This window comes from Mandrillus leucophaeus, unplaced genomic scaffold, assembly GCF_000951045.1.
Source record: "Mandrillus leucophaeus isolate KB7577 unplaced genomic scaffold, Mleu.le_1.0 Scaffold218, whole genome shotgun sequence".
In the NCBI taxonomy this organism is placed as follows: domain Eukaryota; kingdom Metazoa; phylum Chordata; class Mammalia; order Primates; family Cercopithecidae; genus Mandrillus; species Mandrillus leucophaeus.
The window spans coordinates 3,348,665-3,371,082 of NW_012102232.1; the positions used below are offsets into that span (position 1 = coordinate 3,348,665).

General features: G+C 42.6%; 1 protein-coding gene across 1 annotated transcript in view; it reads right to left on the reverse strand.

Moving 5' to 3' along the window:
- LOC105540271 (A disintegrin and metalloproteinase with thrombospondin motifs 12) overlaps positions 1-19,286 on the reverse strand; it is a 234,964-nt gene extending 215,678 nt beyond the window's left edge. Inside the window, exons 1-2 of the mRNA XM_011980815.1 lie at positions 19,203-19,286; positions 16,751-16,895 (exon numbers count right to left, since the gene is read on the reverse strand). Of these exons, the coding sequence (XP_011836205.1) occupies positions 16,751-16,895; positions 19,203-19,286 (229 nt within the window). The remainder of the gene's footprint in view (positions 1-16,750; positions 16,896-19,202) is intronic.
- Positions 19,287-22,418: the final 3,132 nt, after the last annotated feature.

The window sequence follows — 22,418 nt, forward strand, 5'->3', positions numbered from 1 at the left end:
TTTTTTTTTTTTTTTTTTTGAGACGGACTCTTGCTCTGTCACCCAGGCTGGAGTGCAGTAGTGTGATCTCGGCTCACTGCAAGTTCCGCCTCTTGGGTTCACGCCATTCTCTTGCCTCAGCCTCCTGAGTAGCTGGGAACAGGATCCCTCCACAACGCCCGGCTTATGTTTTTTTTGTATTTTTAGTACTGATGGGGTTTCACTGTGTTAGCCAGGGTGGTCTCGAACTCCTGATCTCATGATCCACCTGCCTCGGCTTCCCAAAGTGCTGGGATTACAGGCGTGAGCCACCGCGCCCAGCCTTTTGATATTTAACTAACCTGAGGCCTAATAAAATGCTCTTTTTAACACTAATACATTTGATAACAATAACTTACATTGGGCATTTACCTTAATATGTTTTACATGTTTCAGGTGTTAAATTCTCCCAACCCTTACTGATGAAGAAAACCCAGCACAGAGAGGTTAAGTAATTTGCCCAGGTCTTCTTTTTTGAAGGAATAAAGAAATGGCTCTCAAAAGTTAAAATGCAGATACTGTGCCCCACTCTAGGGTTTTCAATTCAGTAAAGTTAGGGTGGGTCCTGTAGATTTGCATTTCTTATAAGTTCCAGGGTGATGCTGATGCTGCTGGTCCAGGGACCACACTTTGAGAACCGATGGTCTAGACCAGGGATCAGCAAGTTTTTGTTATTATTAAAGGGCCAGATAGTAAATGTTTTTGCTATCTTGTATGATTTGCAGGATGAAAAGTAAAATTGAGGATATTACATGAGTACTTATACAACCATCTAAAATGTAATCATTTAAAAATGTAAAATCCATTCCAGCTATCAGGCCGTAAATAACGGGTGGCATGCTGAATTTGGTTTATGGGCTGTAGATAACTGGCCCCTCATCTAGACTCTAGACCAACTTCTGGTCTTGATCCCAACTGCCCCCTGACACCACAACTGTTTTCTTGTTTTTCCTGAGGTCCCAGCTACCTAATGGCCTAATCAGGGAAGTACACCTTAGCTTCAAGCTGCTGGAAAGGTCAATGAATGTCCAGCACGGACCATGAAATACTCGGGACAGTGGTAGAACTGCCACTAAGGAAAGGAAACCTCTTCTGTCGCTGGCTCCAAACCTCTGGTGCCCAGGAGCATCCTGGTCACTATGAAACTGAAATGTTCCATGTTGATTGATGATGTTGGAAGCTGATCATGTGTTTGATTTTTTCCGGGGCCAGATAACATTAAAAGTGTTAAACACTAAACAACATTTAGTGTTGTTTTCTTTGAGAATAAAGGATTCTTAGAGCTTTTAAAATGGTAATGATGATAATAAAGGCATCCAAACTACTGTAGTTTCTTTTTTTTTTTTTTTTTTTGTTTTTTTTGTTTGTTTTTTTGACACAGAGTCTCACTCTTGTCACCCAGGCTGGGGTGCAACAGTGCAATCTCGGCTCACAGCAACCTCCACCTCCTGGGTTCAAGTGATTCTCCTGCCTCAGCCTCCCAAGTAGCTGGGAACACATGTGTGTACCACCATGCCTGGCTAATTTTTGTATTTTTAGTAGAGACGGGGTTTCACCATGTTGGCCAGGCTGGTCTCGAACTCCTGACCTCAGTTGATCCACCCACCTCGGCCTCCTAAAATGCTGGGATTACAGGCATGAGCCACCACGCCCAGCCTGTAGTTTGTTTTTAAAACATAAAATTGTTGGCATATTTTCCATAACCCAAAAGTGGAAGTTCTGATACTAAGGTTATTTTATATTTATCAGGAGTGGTCCTTCAGAGGGTTTTGCATTCTGCAGAATTTTTGTGTTCATGGGCTTCCAATTCTGAAGGCATCCCGTTTCATTCTTGGTATTTACAAACAGGAAAAGAAAGCACAAGCCTCACGCAGAAAGTAACCTCAACATTTCCCCAGGATGTTTACGGAATGTGCAGTGTGGAGAAGACATTCCAATAATGATGCCTGACCACTGTCGGGTTTTTCAATAACAAGTCTGTGTTGTCCTTTCACTCACACACATTATGAAACTCATCAGGAATTCCCTGTCTTATTCCAGTTATAGGGAACATGATTCAGAACCGGTCTCTGTACTGCGATCTGCTGGGGAACAGCAGGGTTAGCCTTACTGCTTTCCCGAAGATTCCTAGAGAGTTCTGCAAAACGGATAAATCTGGCCTTCAATGGCTTCCAGCAAGTTCTAAACAGACTGTCAGCATCTTCCCCACGAGTTCAGTCTGCATAAAGGTTTTCATGTCTTTTCACTGTAAAAGCATCCTACATCATGGTCCCTGGAATGGAAATAAAAAGTAGATGCCAGAACCAGCTGCCCACATGTGCTCTTCTGCTTACTGAGAAAAACCGAGATCAAGGGAATAACAGAAAAGAAGGTGAAGGTATCCAACATCCCGTGCAAGTACCTGCATCCTGTTTGCTCTGGTAAGAATCCAGTGGCCCTTGTTCTTGGTACTCTGCCATCTTTGACAAAAGGGCACCGATGTTGGGAAGCAGTGTGCTGTGGTCGACAGGCCCCTGTAAGATTGGGAGAACTCCCTCTTCCAGGATCATCTCGACAGGCGGCGACTCTATCAAATGTTAGCCATTCCCTTCCCTAATTAAGGTTCCTAGTCCTTTATCTGAAATGCTTGTCAGGCCAGATGTGTTTTGGAATTTGGAATTTTTGCAATTATAAAAGAAATTTGGAAAGTCAAATAGTGGTTGCCAGGGGCTGGGGAAAGGGGGAAATGGGGAGTTGTTTGATAGGTACAGAGTTTCAGGTTAACAAGTAAAAAGAATTCTGGAGATTGGTTGCACAACAATGTGAATATACAATCAGTATTGAACGGCACCCTTAAAAGTGGTCAAGATAGTAAATTTTGTGTTATATGTATTTTACCACAAATTTTTAAAAAAGTCATTTAATTCCTATATTCTATGCTTCCAAATACCTGGGTATTTTCAGGGTAGTGCCCTGAAATCAAACACGTGGATATTTCTGCAGCAAAATGTGCAACTAGTCTCACTAGCTGAGATTTACAAAATATCATAAATTGCCACATATTAATTCAAGTCAGTTTTGCCACCAAGGGAGTTTGCTAAACATTCACTGAAAGACTTTTGGTTTTCAGGGGGCTCTAGAATTTGGAATTGCAGTTTTCAGGAACTGTGAGCCTGCAGCTGTCACTCACCCACCCTACCTTTGTGCAACATTTTCATTACCCACAGTTTACAGAGGAGAAAATAGAAACAAGAAGTAATAGCAGTAGGAAAGTAGTCACTTGCCCAAGGACAGCCAGCTCGTCGGAATCCAAACTTCCTGGTACCACTGTTAAGCCCTCACCTTAACCGCAGGCTACCGTGAGCACAGACAGGCTCACCCAACTACAGAATCTTAAAGAGGTCTCTTGAAGTTTTAAGAAAGATGCCAGAAGATTCATCCCAATATGGGCGCTAGTAGAAAGTGTGTGGGATGGGGCTACCTGGGGGCTTTGATAATGGCCTCCCCATCTTAGAAGGCCATAACGCTGCCCTCTCACCAGTCCCTGATAAGTGCCATTCTCCGAACCAGGAGCAGGAGTGGATAAACTACTGCTCTGTGGCTGTTGGCACTGCCCTTTGACTTTTTTTTTTTGGTTACTCAAGCATAAAGTACAGAATCTCGCCAATCAGGTGAACTTTTCCAATGCTAATAGCTGCTTTAGGCTGGAACTGTTCTCAAGAGATGAAGGTATGTAAATTAAGTGTCTTTGATGCCTCCTGTATATTCCAGGGGAAGTGAGACCAAAAGAGTTCTAAAGTCCCACAAAGAGCTAATTAGAAAAGGCTTTCAGCTTTCACCTCTCATGTCACGGGTCACCTGCCCTGTCCTTTGGTTAGGAATGGTTCCCAGTTGCAGATATTGTATCAAAAATTGATGTTTCCACCAGACCTGCATTTGTAATGCCTGTCTTCTGCACATCAACATCAGTGCCATGGGAAACCTACTAAGTTGGTCAGTTTCCGCATCATGGCACTGCCCTGGCTCAGGAAGGACGGAGCCAGTCCTCAAGCCATCAGCACTGCTGATCCTATTGGAAAGGAGCTGAAGAGCCAAGGCCAGTGTTCTGGAGGAGCTGGCACAAAGGCTGGTTCCCCGTGCAATGTCTTTGAGAGGATGGAGTGGGGAGAAGACGTTTCATGAGCCTTCTGCCCTTTCTGGTGTCAATTTAGCAGCAGTAATTCTCTAAGACATGTGGCCAGTGTGCTGGTCAGCTGCTGGTGGGGCTGACATTCGCTCTATTCTTAGCACAACTTCTCCAGCAAGGGAAAGCCTTTTGTTCGGAGGTGTTGGGACTCCCTTGCTAGTTAGGTTAAACAAAGAGCTCCTCTGTTGACTGAGAGAATACCTCAGGCTTTCAACATGTTGCCTTTAAAGAGAACAGATAGAACTTCCATAAATCCCTGAGTCATCACAGTTGAGCAAGCCATCTTTACCTCCTGGAGCTGACAGTGTGTGGCATGACGAATGTTTAAACACACACGTACACCCCACACATCAACACACACTCTTTCACACACACACATATAGGCAAACACATACACCTTCTCCATACACACACACACACACACACACTACACACACACCCCCACTGGGCTGAGTTTAGCTGAAACGCCAGGTCCTGAACTTAGAATAACAGCCCTGTTGTATTTGACACTACTCAAATGCATGTGGAGTCTTTTTAACCAAATACCACATTGCAGAAGAAATCGTGTATATGTGCATGTGCATGCATGTGTGCGTACGTGTGTGGTCTTACATATCTGATGCCAGGATAAGGAGCCATACCCTGGATAAGTAGGCACTCAAATCTGTCATATTCTCACCTCTCTCCCTGACAGATATTAGGGATCTTGCATCCAGATTCAGTTTCTAGGACTGCCACTTCCTCCCTTCAATGTTCTGATGTGTGATGATGAGCTAGACACATCCACTCACCCATAACCCTGAAGTTCTGCCGCCTCTTTTGGTCCTGGCTGTCCCTTCTGGGTCAGAGGCAGAGTGCCGGGAGCAGTGGGCCTGTGCTCCTAAGTTTACGGCTGTTAGGGATGGGGCAAGGGTGGAAGGAAGGCAGAAGGTCTGGTAGGAGAAAGCACCTGACAGACAGATGTCAGGGTTACCAGAAAGATGGGTCAAGATCTTCCCTTTTAGATGTGAGATGCCAGTGTGTACAAGCCCACTTGATGGGCTTTAAACCACATTAGTGTGAATAAAGAATGCCAAGATTGCTTTGTTTCTAGATATTGCAGAAGCGAACCAGAAAGACTCATAACTTACAAAAGTTAAGAGAATTCCAACCCCTTCATGTAACTGATGAGGAAAAATAAGGGTGGGATTTATGTAACTTGCCCAAGTCAGAGAATGACAGAGGTGGTACCAGAACATAATTCTCCCAGTTTCCAGTTCATTTATCTCTCAACTCTAACGTGAAGAAGAGAGAAATATGTAAAACTCATTTGACTGTAAATAAGCAAGACTAAAAAGAATAATAAATAATCATTGCTTTTCATCTATGGCAAACAATACAGCAATCTCAGGTATATCATTAATGTGTGTCAGATTCACCTCAATTTTTTGCAAGTAAAGCAACCCTAATCCCGGGCACAGCTACATAACTTGTAGAACACAGTGCAAAATAAAAATGTAGGGCTCTGGCCTGGGGCAGGGAGGTCAGTCTTCCCCTCGCCGAGGGGCCCACCACTCCAGTCCACCACAGATGGGCGGCTCCCAAGGGATTGAAAGCTCTGCACAGGGATGTGTGTGGTACCTGGATGATGGGGCTGTGGGGGTGAGAGGTCCCCTGAGTCATCTGCCAAATGCCATCTTGGGATGGGAAGGATGATTGCCATGTCCCACTCCAAGGCACTGTGGGGCACACACCCAATCCTGACCCTCCCCATGTTTGCACCCAGGCTCCTTCCAGGGGCAGAGAGGGATAATGAAGCATAGGCCTCCCTGCTTCCATGTGACCTGGTCACTGCCCAAGACAGGGGGTCCCAGTGGTAGTGGGATTGGAGCAGAAAGGGAGAGGCCAGGTGGGGCTAGGGAACCAAGGGGCCAGGGAGAAAGTGACAGAGAACCCAATTCCAGAAGGCAGGAGGTGGGCCGTGAGTGAAGCCATGTCCCAGGCTGCAGCCCATGCTCCACTGTCTCCTCAGACTTCACCTACAAAGCGGACATTCAAATATTTAAAAACACTAAAAATTTCAAGACGCTACCTCAAAGCACTACACCCCAAGCATGGAACTCTTTCTAGTGTAAGGCCTTGTGTGGCCCCTCTAGCCACCGTCCCATGCAGCCAGCCCTGACAAAACTTCACTGACGGGTGTATGTGTAGTTTCCTGCTGCACACACAGCGTAGCTAAGCGCTCCTGGGTTGGCAGAAGTAAAGGAGCTCTGTGCCGGCAGGATGGCCAGTGGATGCTGTGTTCATCTGCTAGGGCTGCCATGACAGAGTGCCGCAGACTGGCGGCCTAAACCACAGGAACAGATTTTCCCACAGTTCTGAAGGCTGGAAGGCCTAGATGAGGTATCTGAAGGTTGGGTTTCTCCTGAGGCCTCTCTCCTTGGCTTGCAGATGAGGCTTTCTCTCTGTGTCCTCATGGGGTCTTTCCTCTGGACATGCTTGTGTCCAAATTTCTTCTTCTTATGAGGGAAAAGTCAAAGCCCACTATAATGACCTTATTTTAATTTAATTAAGTCTTTAAGACCCTATCTCCAAATACAGTCACATTCTGAGGTCCTGGGGGTTAAGATTTCAACATATGAATTTTGGGGAAGACACCATTTAGCTCCTAACAGACACCACTTCTCAAGTGCTGAATACCAGTAGAAGCAATCTTGGAAAATGGCTCCCTAAGAATCCAAACCCACTTTTTTTTTGGAGACAGAGTCTCACTCTGTCACCAGGCTGGAGTGCAGTGGCACCATCTCGGCTCACAGTAATCTCCGCCTCCCAGGTTCAAGTGTTTCTCCAGCCTCAACCTCCCAAGTAGCTGATATTACAGGCATGTGCCACCACGCCCAGCTAATTTTTGTATTTTTAGTAGAGACGGGGTGTTTCACCATGTTGGCCAGGATGGTCTCAATCTCTTGACCTCATGATCTGCCCGCCTCAGCCTCCCAAAGTGCTGGGATTACACCAAAACCACTTTTGTGGCTTATTTTGAGGGAACATTTCTAACCCTCCTAATTACATCAACTCCTCTGCTAGATACTCTTATAGCATTTGTCACAATGTTCATGCATATGATTTTGTGATTTTTGTTTAAGTTATTTTTCCACTAGACTGTAAGTCTCTGAGGGCAGGGCCTAATCTGACAGGTTCAGAGCTGTGTCCCTTAGTACCTGACAAATTAAAATTTCTTGAAAAAAAGGAGGTCAATCAGTGACACACAAAGCAATGTAATTAAAGGTCTTGAACTTTCTCATTTTTGGCTTACTGGCCCAAAAAGTGCCCTAGGGGATTCATTAATCTGCCTTTGAAGGGAAGGATTAGAGCATAAAGTACATTGATAATTTCCTCAAACATCTGATGTCAAATCTAACAAGTAAACTTCCTTCCCCATTAAAGGATAGCACCATATTTAAAAAAAACAATGTGGTGATGTATGAGACTTCCAGCTGCTGCACAGAAACGGGACACTGTGGGGGTGGGAATACTTGTTTTCCCAAACATTGGCATTAATCAAGCTGTGGGACACATTCATAGTTAACATTAATTGCTGCCAAAGAACACATTTGCCTTGCCTCAGTGGTTCCCAGTGCTTTTGGAATGCTGAGACCCTTGCCCCAGGTAAGACTGATATCTACGCACACCCGCAGTGCCACACTGCAAACACACATCATTTGCTCACGCAATTAATTAACAGACATTTGTTAAATAATTAGTATGCATCAGATACTAGGCTTGATACTTAAAATACAAGAATGTGTCTACTGGTGGAAATAAGATCCAAGTTCAATAGAATAATCACTAATGAAGCTATAATTCACTCATGTATTTACTCATTCATTCATTCATTCATTCATTCATTCAGCATTTACCAGATGCTCACGACTATGGCCAACTCTATCTTAGGCAACTGAAGGATACTGCAGAGAACAAAAGGGAGAAAGTATTTGCCTGGATGGAGCATATTTCTGGTTCATGGAAGACAGATAATAAACCAATAAGCAAATAAGCAGCTAAAATAACGTCGGGTGATGACAAGTGCTGTGAAAAAATAAAGTAGGATAAAGGGCTTGCAAAGTGATGGAGGGAAGCCATCTCAAACAGTGGTCAGGGAAGGCTTCTCTGGGTATTTTGAGCTGATTAGCATGAAAGGGTGAGCCATAAAGAAATTTGGGAGAGGAGTGTTCCAGGCAGAGAGAACAGCCAGGGCAAAGGCCTTGCAGTGAGCCCACTTCAGGGAACACTGAGGAGGGCAGACAAGGAAAAGGAGAGCGGTGGGAGATGAGGTAGATGATAACAAGGGGCCACATCAGAATGCAGATTGAGCTCAAGAAACGGTGGGGGCTAGCAGGCCTCGGAGGCAGTCTAGGGTTGGGGAAGGCGGCACTATTCGAAATGAGACTGGAAGAATGCCAGAAATCTACTTAGTGGACTGGATGAGAATTTGTCCTCCCACTGCCTACAGGAAACTAAAAAGTATGCATGCTCTAGGCTCAGGGACAAGCACCCAGTTTGCTAAGATTGCTGTGGCCAACTGGCTGGGCCTCAGGGCCTTATCTTTGGTATCATCCTCTAAGGCTCCTGCCTCTTTTGTATCTGCCTAGAGAACACACCTGCTCCTCTCTACCCAAGAGCTCTCTTAGGTCTCCATCTCTACATTCCTGCCTGCTTCAACATTTTGTTCACCCTTGTATCCTAAGTACCTGGTGTCTGGCACAGTGTGAGTGTGGGAGCTCATTAAGTAAATGAAATAACTTTCTTTCTTTTCCTATCTGCGTCTACCCATCCATCTATTCATCCATCCAACCATCCATCCATCCATCCACCCACCCTTCTTTCCTTCTATCCATACATAAATATATACACAATCTGCTTTTCTCCAAAATAAAGATTTTAAGGAGTCCTTTTATTTTTAACTACACCGTCAGGCCACAAGCCACAACCTTTGCCACATCTTTGTCTCTGGTGCACATTCCTCTTTAGGAGTGAGGTAAGTTGCAGCCACTGCTGGTTTGCAGGCCATTCAGAGCACACACTAAATTCCTCCAGGAAAGGGGGGCTATCCTCAGGGTTTAAACTGGCTCCATATAGGTAAAATAGAAGTATCTAATAAGCTATAAAATGCATCACAGACAGTAAGTTCAATACTTTAGTTGCACATATTTAAGTTCCTGCTGTGTCCAGGAACTCTGACAGATCTTGGGAACACCCCTGGGCATAAGCAGACATGACTCCTGTCCCCACTGAGCTTCTTGTCTAGGGAAAGACACAGGCAGATACTCATATGATAGAGCCTGTGGTAGGCTATGAAATAGGTAGTGTTCTAATGGATGCCATGCGCGGATCCTACAGAATAAGTAGAAGTCACTCAGAAAAGCATTTGCAGAGAATAAGTTTCAGGGAGAAGAAATCTAAGGGCAAGGGGTAGCGGTGATGAAAAGCAAAGCTTCTTTAGATAATACAAATGAGGTCAGGATGGCACCAGGCTATATTTGGAGTGACAAGAGAATGCGCTCCCAAAAGGTACTAAAAGAGCTGGGTCTTTATCCTGAGGGTAATGGGTTCACTGACAGGCTTTAGTCATGGGAAAGATATGATCGGATTTGTGTTTTGGAAATATTTCTCTGACTTCTAATGGGAGACATCAAGGGCAAGTATACTAGTGAGGAAGCTGCTGCAATCATCCAAGTGAGAGGTGACAGATGCTGGGGCATAGTAATGACACTGGGGAAAGCCAGACAATTTAGAAAACTATTTAGGGAGGCAGAAATGACAAGACTTGGTAATAATGTGAGTTGATTGAGGACATGGATTAAAGAAGGCCAACCTCACCAGGGGTTTACTTGCTACACAGAGCTTTGAAGCTAGAAATTTGGTAATTTGTTTTGGGTTTTGTTTCATTTTTTAAAAAAATGAAAGACAGGGTTTCACTGTCACCCAGGCTGGAGTGCGGCAGCATGATTATAGCTCACTGCAGCCTCAATCTCCTGGCTCAAGCAATCCTTCTGCCTCAGCCTTCTGGGCAGCTGGGACTACAGGTGTGTACCACCTCTTCTGGCCAATTAAAAAAAATTTTTTTTTTTGGTAAAGATGATGTCTTGCTATGTAGCCCAGGCTGGTCTTGAACTCCTGGGGTCAGTCAATCCTCCCACATAGGCCTCCCATAGCACTGGCGTTGCAGGCATGAGCTGCTGTACCCGGCTCCTTGTTGGTTTTCTTTAGAGTGAATCTCACTTTTTCATCAGAACTTCTGATGACTCTACGGGTAAGGGGTAGAAAGCTCAGAGGCCCTCTCAGGCCTTTGCGGGATGAAGCCAGAAGGTGGGTCAGAACAGAACAAGCCTCCTCCTGCCTCCACCCAAGGCAGATGGCAGCACAGGAATGATGAAGGGCCAAGCTCGAAGCTACTTATTCATTGCCCTACAGAGTTGTGGGAAATGCCAGAGAGCTTAGATAATGAACACATCAAGTAACATTTCTTTAGCATTAGGATATTCTGTCCTACAAAAGAACCATCTGTCAGGTGAAACTGATCCTTTGCTCATATTGATCCAAAGGCCCCCTCCCACCCCAGAATGCCTCCCACGGCGCTCTTGGCTGTTCTGAGTTCAGTTCCGCACTTCAGTGCAGCCTCCGCCACTGTGACAGCACCGGCTCAGCACAGGGCATCCTGGAGGAGATAAGACAAGCAGATGTTGTGTTTCCAGGAGAGCCGTTTCCTTATCGAGGCATGGAAACCCAGGCACCTGAAGGGATGAAGGAACATACGAAAAGAATATCCAGTGCTGAGGAAATGCAAAGAAGAAGATTATCTGCATGAACGCTGGTTAATGAAAAAAGGCTTAAAAAAACAAACAAACTGAGTATCTCAGAGCTACAGAGAAACTATGCTGAGGCCTCTGGCACTCTGAGTAACTAAAGTCTTGGTCTCGAATTTTATCAAGCAAACAAAACTAATAAGGTTATTATTTTATCTCCCTATACATTCATGCATTAAGCATTTCCCCAAATTTTCACCAACAGTCTTTTCATCCCTCTCATTAGTAAAAACTTGAAGCGCTTTATCAATCCTTCCACCAGTCCTTATAGCAGATAACAATAATATATATGCACATGCCACCCCTCCAAAAATAGAAGAAACAATAAAAAACAAATATAGAGCAACAATTAAAATGTTCACTACCTCATAGCAAAGCAAAGCACAAACTACTGTGGAACCACCTCTATTCACAAGGCAATCAAGTAATCAAGAAATTCAAGACAAGACTCAGGCAGGTTGTGTCAAGAAATGTTTGTGTTAGCCAAGGAAAACAAATAGTACCATCTGCTGAGTAAATGTCAAACTCAATGTGGAGTATGGTGGTCACTTAGAATCTTCAACTCACTGGATTTCCATGAAATCAGAACAAAATTATAAACATCCCCCAAGTTTATAACTTTGTTCTGATTTATCAGATTGGTGCTCTCACAAGCTAATAAATTCCAAGGAGCTAGTGTTAATGGTATTGTACCATTGACATTTATTTATATTTGAGCATGTAATTTTCAAAAGCAACTCACAATTTCCGAATGTCTTAGATAAGAAGTTCACTTGAGGCTTTGATTTCTTGCAAGAGACCAGATATTCTTAAACATGCTCCAGTACTAAGCCCCTAACAATAGTAAAACATGAAAGAAAGAAGAAATCCTCAGAGGCCAAAAGTAGAAAAAAAAATTAAGCAAAACAATTCAGATGAAAAAGTAAAAGATGCAGCATGATGATCTTTACGTGTCAACGTGGTTAGGCTGCAGTCCCCGTTATTCACGTTATTCAATCAAACACTAATCTGGGTGTTGCTAGGAAGGCATTTTGTAGATGTGATTAAAGCCTATAATCAGTTGGCTGTTAGCAAGGAAAATGACTCCTCATAATGTAGCATGCCTGATTTAATCAGTCAAAAAGCAGAACTGGGTCTAGAGCAGAGCCGAGATTTTCCAGAAGAAGGAATGTTGTCTTTTTTGGGCACAGCGGTTTCAGCCTGTGCCCGAGAGTTCTAGCCTGACCTTTTGGCTGGCCTGCCCATGAATTTGGGACTTGCCGAGTCAGCCCCCACTATTGCATGAGCCAATTTCTTACAACGAATTTCTTAATATATATTTCCTACTGGTTGTTCTTATCTGATTGAACCTTGACTGGCACATGGCACTGGTAGCTCATCTGGGATATCTGTTGCTCCCTATTTTTGCTCTGGGGAAAAAAGACATTAGAACTCATAGGGTGAAAAGTCAGTCTAGGGACTAAGTGAAAAAGGAAACCAGAAAACAAGCAAAGTAAGTAAACTAAGCAAACAAAGTGGGCCTTGACTCTAGGTCCAGGGGAGACAACTGTTAATTAAGAATCTATAGCCACAAGCCTTAGATTTAGGGCCCGTAGATTAGGGCCCAAATTCACAACAGGATATGTGTGATTTTAACATTAAACATATTGAGATACCACTTCATATTCACCAGACTAACTACATGTAAAAGTGAGAATGCCAAGTACTAGATAGAATATGGGAAAATGGAAACTCTCGTTCACTGCTCTTGAACAATTTTGCATTATCTGTTAAAGTCATAGACATATTTATCTCATTGGTTACTAATTTCATTCCACCACTGGGTGGAATGAACCCAGTACTGGAATATCTATGAACCTGTGTACTAGGAAATATGGACAAGAAGGTTCTTTTCAACATAATGTATAATAGCCCAAGCCTGCAAGCAGTTCAGATCTACTCAAAGGAGACTGGATCGAGTGTGAAAGAACCATGAGATGGAAATTCTACAGAAGAGAAGATGAATGAATTATAGCTACATGTCCTAGCAACCCAATATTGTGTAGCAAAAAGTTACAAAACTGTCCTTAAGATTCCAAATCTCTTGTTGGTCTTACTATATATTATAAAGATAAAGCCAGGGCTAGATCTCTACTTACTCATGTCCTGTACCCAAGCTGTCAGTGCTTCAGACAAAGAGCTATATTCTATTTACAATTCTACCCAAACACCCTAGGAAAAACCTGGTGCAAAGAAGATACCTCATGGATATTTGTTGAATGAATGAATATATTTTGAACACAAGCATGTATGCCAGGAGCCAGACCCTGTTTTTCTAGCCTAGAGTCCTAATGCATGAAATCCCAGACTCCAACCTTACCTGCCAGGACCCTTTTCTGCCATAGATGACCCAGTATCTGTTCTCATCTGATTGATCTGACCAGTGTTCATTCTTCTTCCCCAGATTTCTGGAACAAAAGTTCCCACAGAGACTTCCATCTAACACCACTCAAATCCCAGTGTGATCATGTTCTCACCAAAAAGCCTTAGAGAAAGGAGCTTGTCTCCGCTGATAAAACGAGGTTTTGAAATTTCCCCTGGATTTAATTCAGGCAAGCTATATTTTCCCACTGTTTACCGTAGATTCTAGAAAGTCGATCTTAGAGGAAACAAGAATTTCAGCAGGGCTTATCAAACGTAAGGCTTAGAAAAGCAAACAAAACTAGCAAAACAACTTAAGAAAATGTAGCTAAAATTGAGTAAATCAAAAACAAAATAGCATCACATTAAAGGCCTGAAAAATAGAAATTAAGTCACATTGATAAGGGACATATTGTGACACTTGGGCACCTTTCTATGTGGGAAATAAAAATGAGTGAAAGGACTGATTTTAGGAGAAATGAATTGATGTTTTTTCTCTCTTGAAGCACTGGGGTACTTTTAAATTACATCTTTCTTCAATATCTAGAGTGTTCCTCTTTGAACGTTACAAAAGCAAAATGCTTTATATATGGTAAAGGTGATCTTTTCTTCGTATAATCACAGTGATTCAGTCTGGCAACATCAACTGACCTGCATGAAATGTACTTTAATGTTGGTTAATGATACCACTACTGTCAGTTAATTCTGTCCTCTCTGCAGGGCAATATAGTATAAGAACACTGCAATGACCTGGTTTAGCAAGGCCAAGAACATTTCATTATATCAAGATTTAAACATTTTAAACGTCATGTGTGGTTTAAGAATAGTCACAAGCACATTAACAATTCTTGAATCTCTACCTACTGTTTAAACAGTAGCTATGCATTACACGTATTGTCGGAGGAAGAGAAATGATCACACACAGTTGATACTTCCTTAATATTTGGAAAAGGCATGTTTCTTTTTTCTTTCCATGAGTGACATATATATTAGACACTAATACACTCTAGCTTCATCTTCTTGGCTATGAAATACCCTTTGTCAGTTCCTTTTTGATGACTTACTGAATTCCTACTTTGCACTGAACCCTCTGTTACACCCTGACTGGGGAGGGAATACCTATTCTAATAGGACTTGTGAGAATTATTGACGAAACAAGGTTTATATTCAAGGAAGACTTAAAAAGTAAACCGGAGACCGTATAAAGTTTCAGGTAGAATAGAACTGTGACTCATGAGCTTGGCTATATTCTGACACCAATTACTCTGATGCTTTTGACAATTCTTTCCCTTCTCTGAGACACAACTATCTCTTTGGTGAAAGAAGGAAGGAAGCTACATAAGGCACCCTCAAAGGTTCTTTTAGTAGAGCTCTTCAATTCTGACACTCTGGGGTACTAAGCAGATGTAAAAGAATGTCTTTTTTGTGAATTTCTCTACCAGATACTCTCTCATACTTGCTTAGTACCTCAAGATACAAAGGTGGAGAAATTACAGCTGGTGGAAATTCTATCTGGTGGAGAAATCCCATCTGGTGGAGAAATTAGCAAGGCAAAGATTGTATGGCATTAATCAGAGAAGGTTCTTTAGAAGTGGAAAGTCTTGAGACTGGCCTAGAAGCACAACATGAAATGGGATGACAAACGTAATTGTGGAGTTGCCCATGCCTTAATAGGGGGCCTTGATATTTGTAAACCCCACTCTTTTCCAATCCATCCCTTCTGTTTTCATGACTAAATATTTGCTATTCTCAATTCATTTGTAATTAACTCTGCCTCAATAGGGGACTTACAAGAGAGAGGTGTTCAAGGTGGGTAGATGAGGAATAGCCTCACTCATTTCACAGAGCAAGGATGCCTACAGGAGCGAGTGTCCAGCCAAGTTCACTCACTATGCTAGTAACTTTCTCCACCGTATTGACATTCTAGGGATTTAAAAGGTACCAGATCACAAAGTGTTCCCCATCACCCAGAGTGTAATAGAACTGGGCAATTATCCAGGTGATGGATCAACGACAAACAAGAGGACGCTAGATATTCACATTGAGACTAACTTATCTGTATTGATACCTTCATCACTCAAATCAGCCACATGATATATTTCATCCCTTTTCTTGGTACTTTTTAGAGGATTTAGCCAGTAAGTTATCTAATTTAGAAAAAAGCTGCAGTAACTTACTGAAGTTAACAATTTAAAGCAGTTGTCTGTTTTTGTGTACAGAAAACATTTTAGACTCAAAAGTTTCTTATTGCTTACATGCTGTGCTAAGATGATAGAAGAAACTCCCAGGGAAGTTGCTATCTGGCATAGGGTCTGGGTGAAGTCTGTAGGGAAGTCGCTTGTCCCCTTGTCCTTTCATTCTCCTATTTGCAAAGCTCCAGTTCTGAGTCCCTCCTGCCCTTTTCAGAATCTACCTTTCCTCACTCCCTCATCATCTGTTTTCCCTTTGAGGTCTATAGTTTCCAAATCTTCAAGACACATAAATAATGTTAGGGATTCCTTTTGTTAACGGCCCCTCTGGCATCGTTTTCTTCTCTGAAGAAAGGAGATATTATATAATATTTAAGAAACTGTCCCGATTCCCAATCATGATAAACAAATGCATAGTTTATTATCTCCTACACACTAAGAAGAATGTGGGAGTTGCAAGGAAGTGACTTGCATCAGTTTACTTCTGAAAACTACCTGAAATTATTTGGGACAAGGCCAAGAGGACCAATTCAGATCATTCTTGGGGCTTAAGGACAGGGAACGCAGCTCAGCAAACTGCAGACACGACACTGTGTAGCCGAAAGAGGCTTTACTGAATTCATCATCTGACAATGTGCTGATAATTTCTTCAGTTTTTCTTCACACATTATTATCAGCATCATCAAACATTTAAATCTGCCTTCCATATGCAGACGTGACAAGCTGTCTGGTAATATTCCATACTAATGTATTATAACACTGCTAATACTGAAAATCATTACATCTTTATTTTAACCATTTTCCTCTACACTATTCAGAAGAGTTTTTTTTTTTAATTCATTATAAATGTCTTATAAGTATCATCAATTAATGTGGCAAAGATGCTTTCATTTCCTTCTCATTAAGAATATGCAGAGACTCGAGTATTGACAAGTGAAAGGGTTTATACAACTAACAAGAATGTACACTTTCTGGCAACAGAATACAGAAGAGATTTGAATGTCATGAAGATATTTTTAAAAAAGAATACAGAGGAGATAAGAGACTTGAATAAGAATAGGTCATATTTTAATAAAACAACCAAAAGAACAAAACAGATTCCTCCACCCAGGAGGACATGTGAGTCACAATACCGTTTAATCCACAGGTTGGCTCCTTGGTTTCTGGAACTTTCTGCCTCCTGTAAACGATGTGCGGGTGGTACCCTCCCTCAACCAGTGGGTGCTTCTTCACGGGTTCAATGAAAAAGTCTCCATGTGGTAGTTGGAAAAATCCAGTCTGTAAATACATTCAACAAGAAAGTTTATTTTAACCAATTCTGTATACATACAAAAAGCAAAGTGAAAAATTCTACAGCTTATGAGTATCTCTAAAACTCCTAAGACCAGTACTTTCAGAGTCTGCTGTTTGATCTCATAGAAGAGTTACATGCAAATAATTTAGTGAAATACCTTTATAGTCATCGTTACTAAATATTTGGGAGTCACAGATCCCTTTGTGACCTTATTGAAAAAAGTACACATGTACACATGAATCCGAAATGCAGCCTACAATTCTTTAGGTTCACAGATTCCTCTAAAACCCATTGCTGGGTATCTATGGATCCCAAATGAAGATCCAGTGTTTCCCAGTTGTTCTATTATGGAGTTGGGACCTATGTCCCACACTCCATTGACAACTTTTAGAACATTTGCCTGCATGGGTGTAGCCCAGCCACATATTCACACAACTGAGTGTTTAATGGCACTCTTCACTCAAGAAAACGAAGAAACATAATACAAAGTCCTTGATCTGAGACTGAGTTTCAGGGGCCTACGGCAGAAAGCTCTCTGTCAGTTTCTAGGGAAAGGGGGACGTTCTCATTTCACAGATATGAAAATCAGTGACATGCTACAGAACACTGGCCAATGAGTAACTCCTTTTAGAGGTTAGGTCTAGAAGTGCTCTAACCTACAACTCTCTTGTCATTTTAGGAAAATGTTTAGTGCCCATTTGAGGTGCTCAGAAAACTGCTTTGTCAATGATCCCCTAAGAATCCAGGTTTAACTCTCAGGATCTCAACGCTAAGTCTATGTAACAAAGGAACTGACCTAGACGGACTGCTTGGGGCATCACATTAAAGTGATCAGGGGCTCAGACTAGGGAATTAAACTGGGTTCAAACTAAATAACTCCTCCATGCAACAGGGAGCAAGTGACTGGCTGAGTTTTTAATTTCTCAGCTGAAAAATAGGATAAATCAAGGGTTGCTATGAAGAGTAAATGAGTTAATATAGGCAAAGGTCTTAGAAGAGGGCCTGGCTCATAGTCTCACCTACCATTAGGCTCTTTCTGGATCTCTGATTCTATGTCAGTTTATTGCAATAGGGTCTCCAGAGTCAATATAGCAGTTCAGTAAATGTTAAGGTTGCAAAACTGAACTTGGAAACATGGGGGCTTAAGGAAACTGCACAAGGCTTTCAAGGTTCAAGCTCCTTTCACTATTCCTCAGTAACTCAAGGCTTCCTGCTCTGCAGATGAGTCTGACGACAAGCTGAGGAGCCCCCACAGTCAGGAGGCAAGAGGGGCACCAACAAAGAGGAACACTGGTCTCCACCGGACAGCTCTAGACTTGGGAGTCTTTCCAAAATGTGTGCTTCACTGTAGACAGTAATGTAACCAGATCTTAACACAAACCTCACAATCGGCTTCCTATTTTGATTGCTGAGCTTAGAATTTATTTAATAATAAGCACCATAGAAAAAAATAGAGCACTTTACTGGGAGTAATAAGAACAGCTGTGTGACCTCAAATGGGTCATGCAAACTTTTTGAGGCACAAAGTCGTCTTCTGTAAAAGGGGGCAACGCCTACTACCTCATAGGGCTGTTAGGGGAATCAAATGAGGTGAAGCTTGTAAAAGTGCCATGCAAACTGCTTTATAAATGCAGAGGGGTAATACTTTAACTACCAGCTCCAATAACGGTTACATCTGACACAATTTGCTTTTATGCTGACATTGCTTAGAAAACAAGACATTTTTTTCAGTATCTGTCTCTGAGGAAAATCTCTGGAACAGGAAGGAAGAATAGACAAGACCCAAAGACAGTTGTGAAATAACTGCCATAAAATAGTGGGAAACAGACTCTGTGCAGTGCTGAGATTTGGTTCCATTTCTCTTCTGAGTCAGAGACCAGGCACAAGAGGAGAATGTGAACCTGTTGTCAGAAAGCTCATTTATTCCATGGAAACAAAGCAGAAGTCCAGGAGTCCTCAAGGATGATTGGACCTCGCGGCCCTTAGTGCACCTGCTATCAGCCCAATACTGATGTCTTTGAAGGAGAAAAACTACAAAAGATACCACCAAGATGAAGGAGTTATTGGTATTTCTTCAGTCTCAAATTTTGGACCTGACTGGCACAGAAGAAACAGATGGGACTCCACTTGAGGACATAATAACCATTTTACACGCAACATGAATGAGAACGCCTGAGAACCAAACCAGCATCTTCCTAAAGGCTTACTCCATTTGCATTCCTCCACAAGGCGGTCTTGCCAGGGTGCACATGGAAATCACCTATCCAACTTCAGTGTTTCTCAGAAGCTACCTGGAAACCTGTGAGAGCTGCTGACTCATCCACCAGAAGGGAAGCCGGAGATCTGCTGACATGCAAGTAGGTTGCTGGTCCCATGATCCTGTGTGTTTGTCATGGAGAAAGGAACAGGTAGGAGAGGGGATGAAGCAGCTGTGGGGAGAGAGAGGTGGGGAATTCCTCAGCTAAACTCTGTACCTCTTCTCTCTCCCAACATATAAACGCAGAGCTTTGTACATCTAGTACCCAGGTGAGCCCAGTTTATTGGTCTCCTCTCATCTAACTGGAGCTAGGGTCATGCTAGAAAAAAATCACCCATGGTTTGCTTTCCAAAGAAAGGGCTGGCTCCTACTTTCCCTGAAGCAAATTGCCCAAGAGAACCACCTTCTTCGGTTACCAGGTCTGCACCTGAACCAAAGAAAATAGTTTCCATTCCGGTCTTCTTTGCAATATGCTCACTTCTCTTACATCTTTAATAGAGAATGGAAATGGAATTGAGGAAAAAGTATCCAATTTAGTACGGACTTACACTGGGCATTCAGAAGAACCTGGGCAGGCTAAAGCTCCAAGATAAACATGCCCCTTCACCCCCGTGTCATCTGCTCTTCTCCCACCCCGTATCCAGGAGTCTCTGCATACTGCTAACTCTCTTCTGGAAATAAACTCACCTACCTGTTTTAATTAAGTTAAAAATATCTGGCTGGGCACGGTGGCTCACACCTGTAATCCCAGCGCTTTGGGAGGCCAATGTGGGTGGATCGCCTGAGGTCAGGAGTTCGAGTCCAGCCTGGCCAACATGGTGAAACAGCATGGTGAAACCCTATCTCTACTAAAACTACAAAAATTAGCCAGGTGTGGTGGCACACACCTGTAATCCCAGCTATCTGGGAGGCTGAGGCAGGAGAATTGCTTGAGCCTGGGAGGTGGAGGTTGCAGTGAGCCGAGACTGCGTCATTGTACTCCAGCCTGGGAGACAAGAGCGAACGAAACTCTGTCTCAAAAAATAAAATAAAATAAAATAAATAAATAAATAAATAAAATAAAAATCTGTGAATGCTTCCCAAGTCCACTAAAAACTGTTTAAAATAAACTTTATTTTGAAGCATTATAAACATATGGAGAGATGTACAAAATCCTAATTGTAAATCCCCATAAATCTTTTATAAAAGGAACACCTAGATGCAGAGATAAAACATTACCAGCAGCTCAGAGACTCCCTGTTCCTTCTCCAGATCAATGACATCCCCCACGGGTAACAATGATCCTGATTTCCAATGTCAGTTTTGAGCCCATTTTGAATTGTTTGGAGGAAAAATTATTTGATATACACACAAACACAAAAAGGCTACTAGTTCATTTCAAGAGTTAGGGGCTGACCAATAAAAAATATTTTGTTACAGGGGGTGAATTTCCCCTGGCCTATTAAATCAGACTCTTCATATTGCGTTAGGAGAAATACAGCAAGCCCAGATGGTGGGGATAAGACCAAAGGCTGAGATGCATTGGTGTGAGCCAGCTGGTATTTGACCTCCACTGCTCTTTAATGAGGAAGGATAGGGAAGGATTGTCTCACTCTTCAGAATAGTCCCAGAGTGAGAAGAGTTGCCCGTAATCTTTCCTCCTTCCCTTCAACTTGCATCAACATATTAGTCATCTTGACGTATGTGATATTTACTTCAATTAGTGACAGTGATCTGGGGTTTAGTGGGAAGCTGGCAGCATCTTATATGGAATTTGTGAATAGAATGTTCTAGAGTCACAGAGACTAGAGACCTTGAAGAGTCACCTACCCCATGCTATTGTGCCTTCGGGAGTACCACAGGTAAAGCCCGAAGGGTAAGAGCCAATAATAGTGTAAAAGACACATGAAGGCACCCCCTGGACTTGTGTGATGGAACTGTGCTTCCGAAACCCATCACCCTGCCTTGAAAATTCCTTTTACTCATTTGAAAATCACAGATGTTACCAGATGAATTTGTTTATTCCTGTAGCGATAAAGACAACACAACACATTCTGAAATCAAGAACAGAAAAAATAATTGGGGATAAAGAGGTACCCAAGGTACCCAATTATAGTATATGAAGAACTGGAAAAGACATCACCTGTTCCCTATCATATAGACAAGAAAAAGGATAAAATAGCACCCCAAAAATTTCTCTTACAAAGTATCAATCTATATCTATCATAGGATCAGCCCTGTGCTGAGAGGGCTAAGAAAGGTACTGACCCTGCCCTCAAGGTTTACATACAATCCAGCCAGGAAGACAAGGCTGATATTCATTAACAAGTAGGAAAGGGAACAGCAAAGCCCGGGGTAATTTTATGTTGAAAAGGACTTAGTGTTCACACAATTCAAGAGGCAAACCCATGGCGTCTGGTGGCACTGAGCCCAGACCTGAAGTCCTGTGTCACAGAGCCCTTCCCCACAGAACACAGCCCTCACTGGAACGGCTCTTCCATGGGTGCTATGGATTCTAACACTGTGTTTCAGAGGCCAGTGAGAGTGGCTGCTTTTAGACAGTGAAGCCAAGATTGAACTTCTACAGACTCCGGAACAGTTGGCACAGTCCTAAAGTCATGAGAGGCTCTCTGAATTACTATTTCTTGTTGCTGGTTTGCAAGAGACAGTTTTTTTCTCATGTAATACACAGCCAAAATCATAAGCCAGCAGAAAGGATAAGTCAAGAGATTACAGAAGCCTCAGAATAAAGACAGGTGGGAGTAGGATCACTGGGAAGACTTCCCCCAGCACACCCTACCCTCTGCTGTGATGCCTAAGTGGCCTCCATGAAGCCAGTGAAGAGAGTGACCAACGATGTCATCAATTCATGAAGATTTTGCATATGAGTCTGGGCAGCCCTAGTAACTCATGTGGTTTCAGGAAATATGGACTGAAGCCAGGAAGACATTGGTGTATCCGCCTGATAGTTACCATGTGCCAAGCAGGTATTAGGGATACAGCAACACAACAGAGCTGGTCCCTCTGCCCTAAAACAGCTCTGTCCAACAGAACTTCCTGTGGTGATGAAGACGTTCTCTATCTGCAATGTCCAATTTGGGAGCCACGAACCCATGCGACTGTTGAGCACTTGAGATATAGCCAATGCAATAGAGAAGCTGAATTTTTAATTTTATTTAAATTTAATTAGCTTAAATTTAAGCAGCCACAGGCAGTTAGTGGCTCCAATATTGGACAGCTAATTTGTAAAGATTGGCCAAGTAAGGAAAGA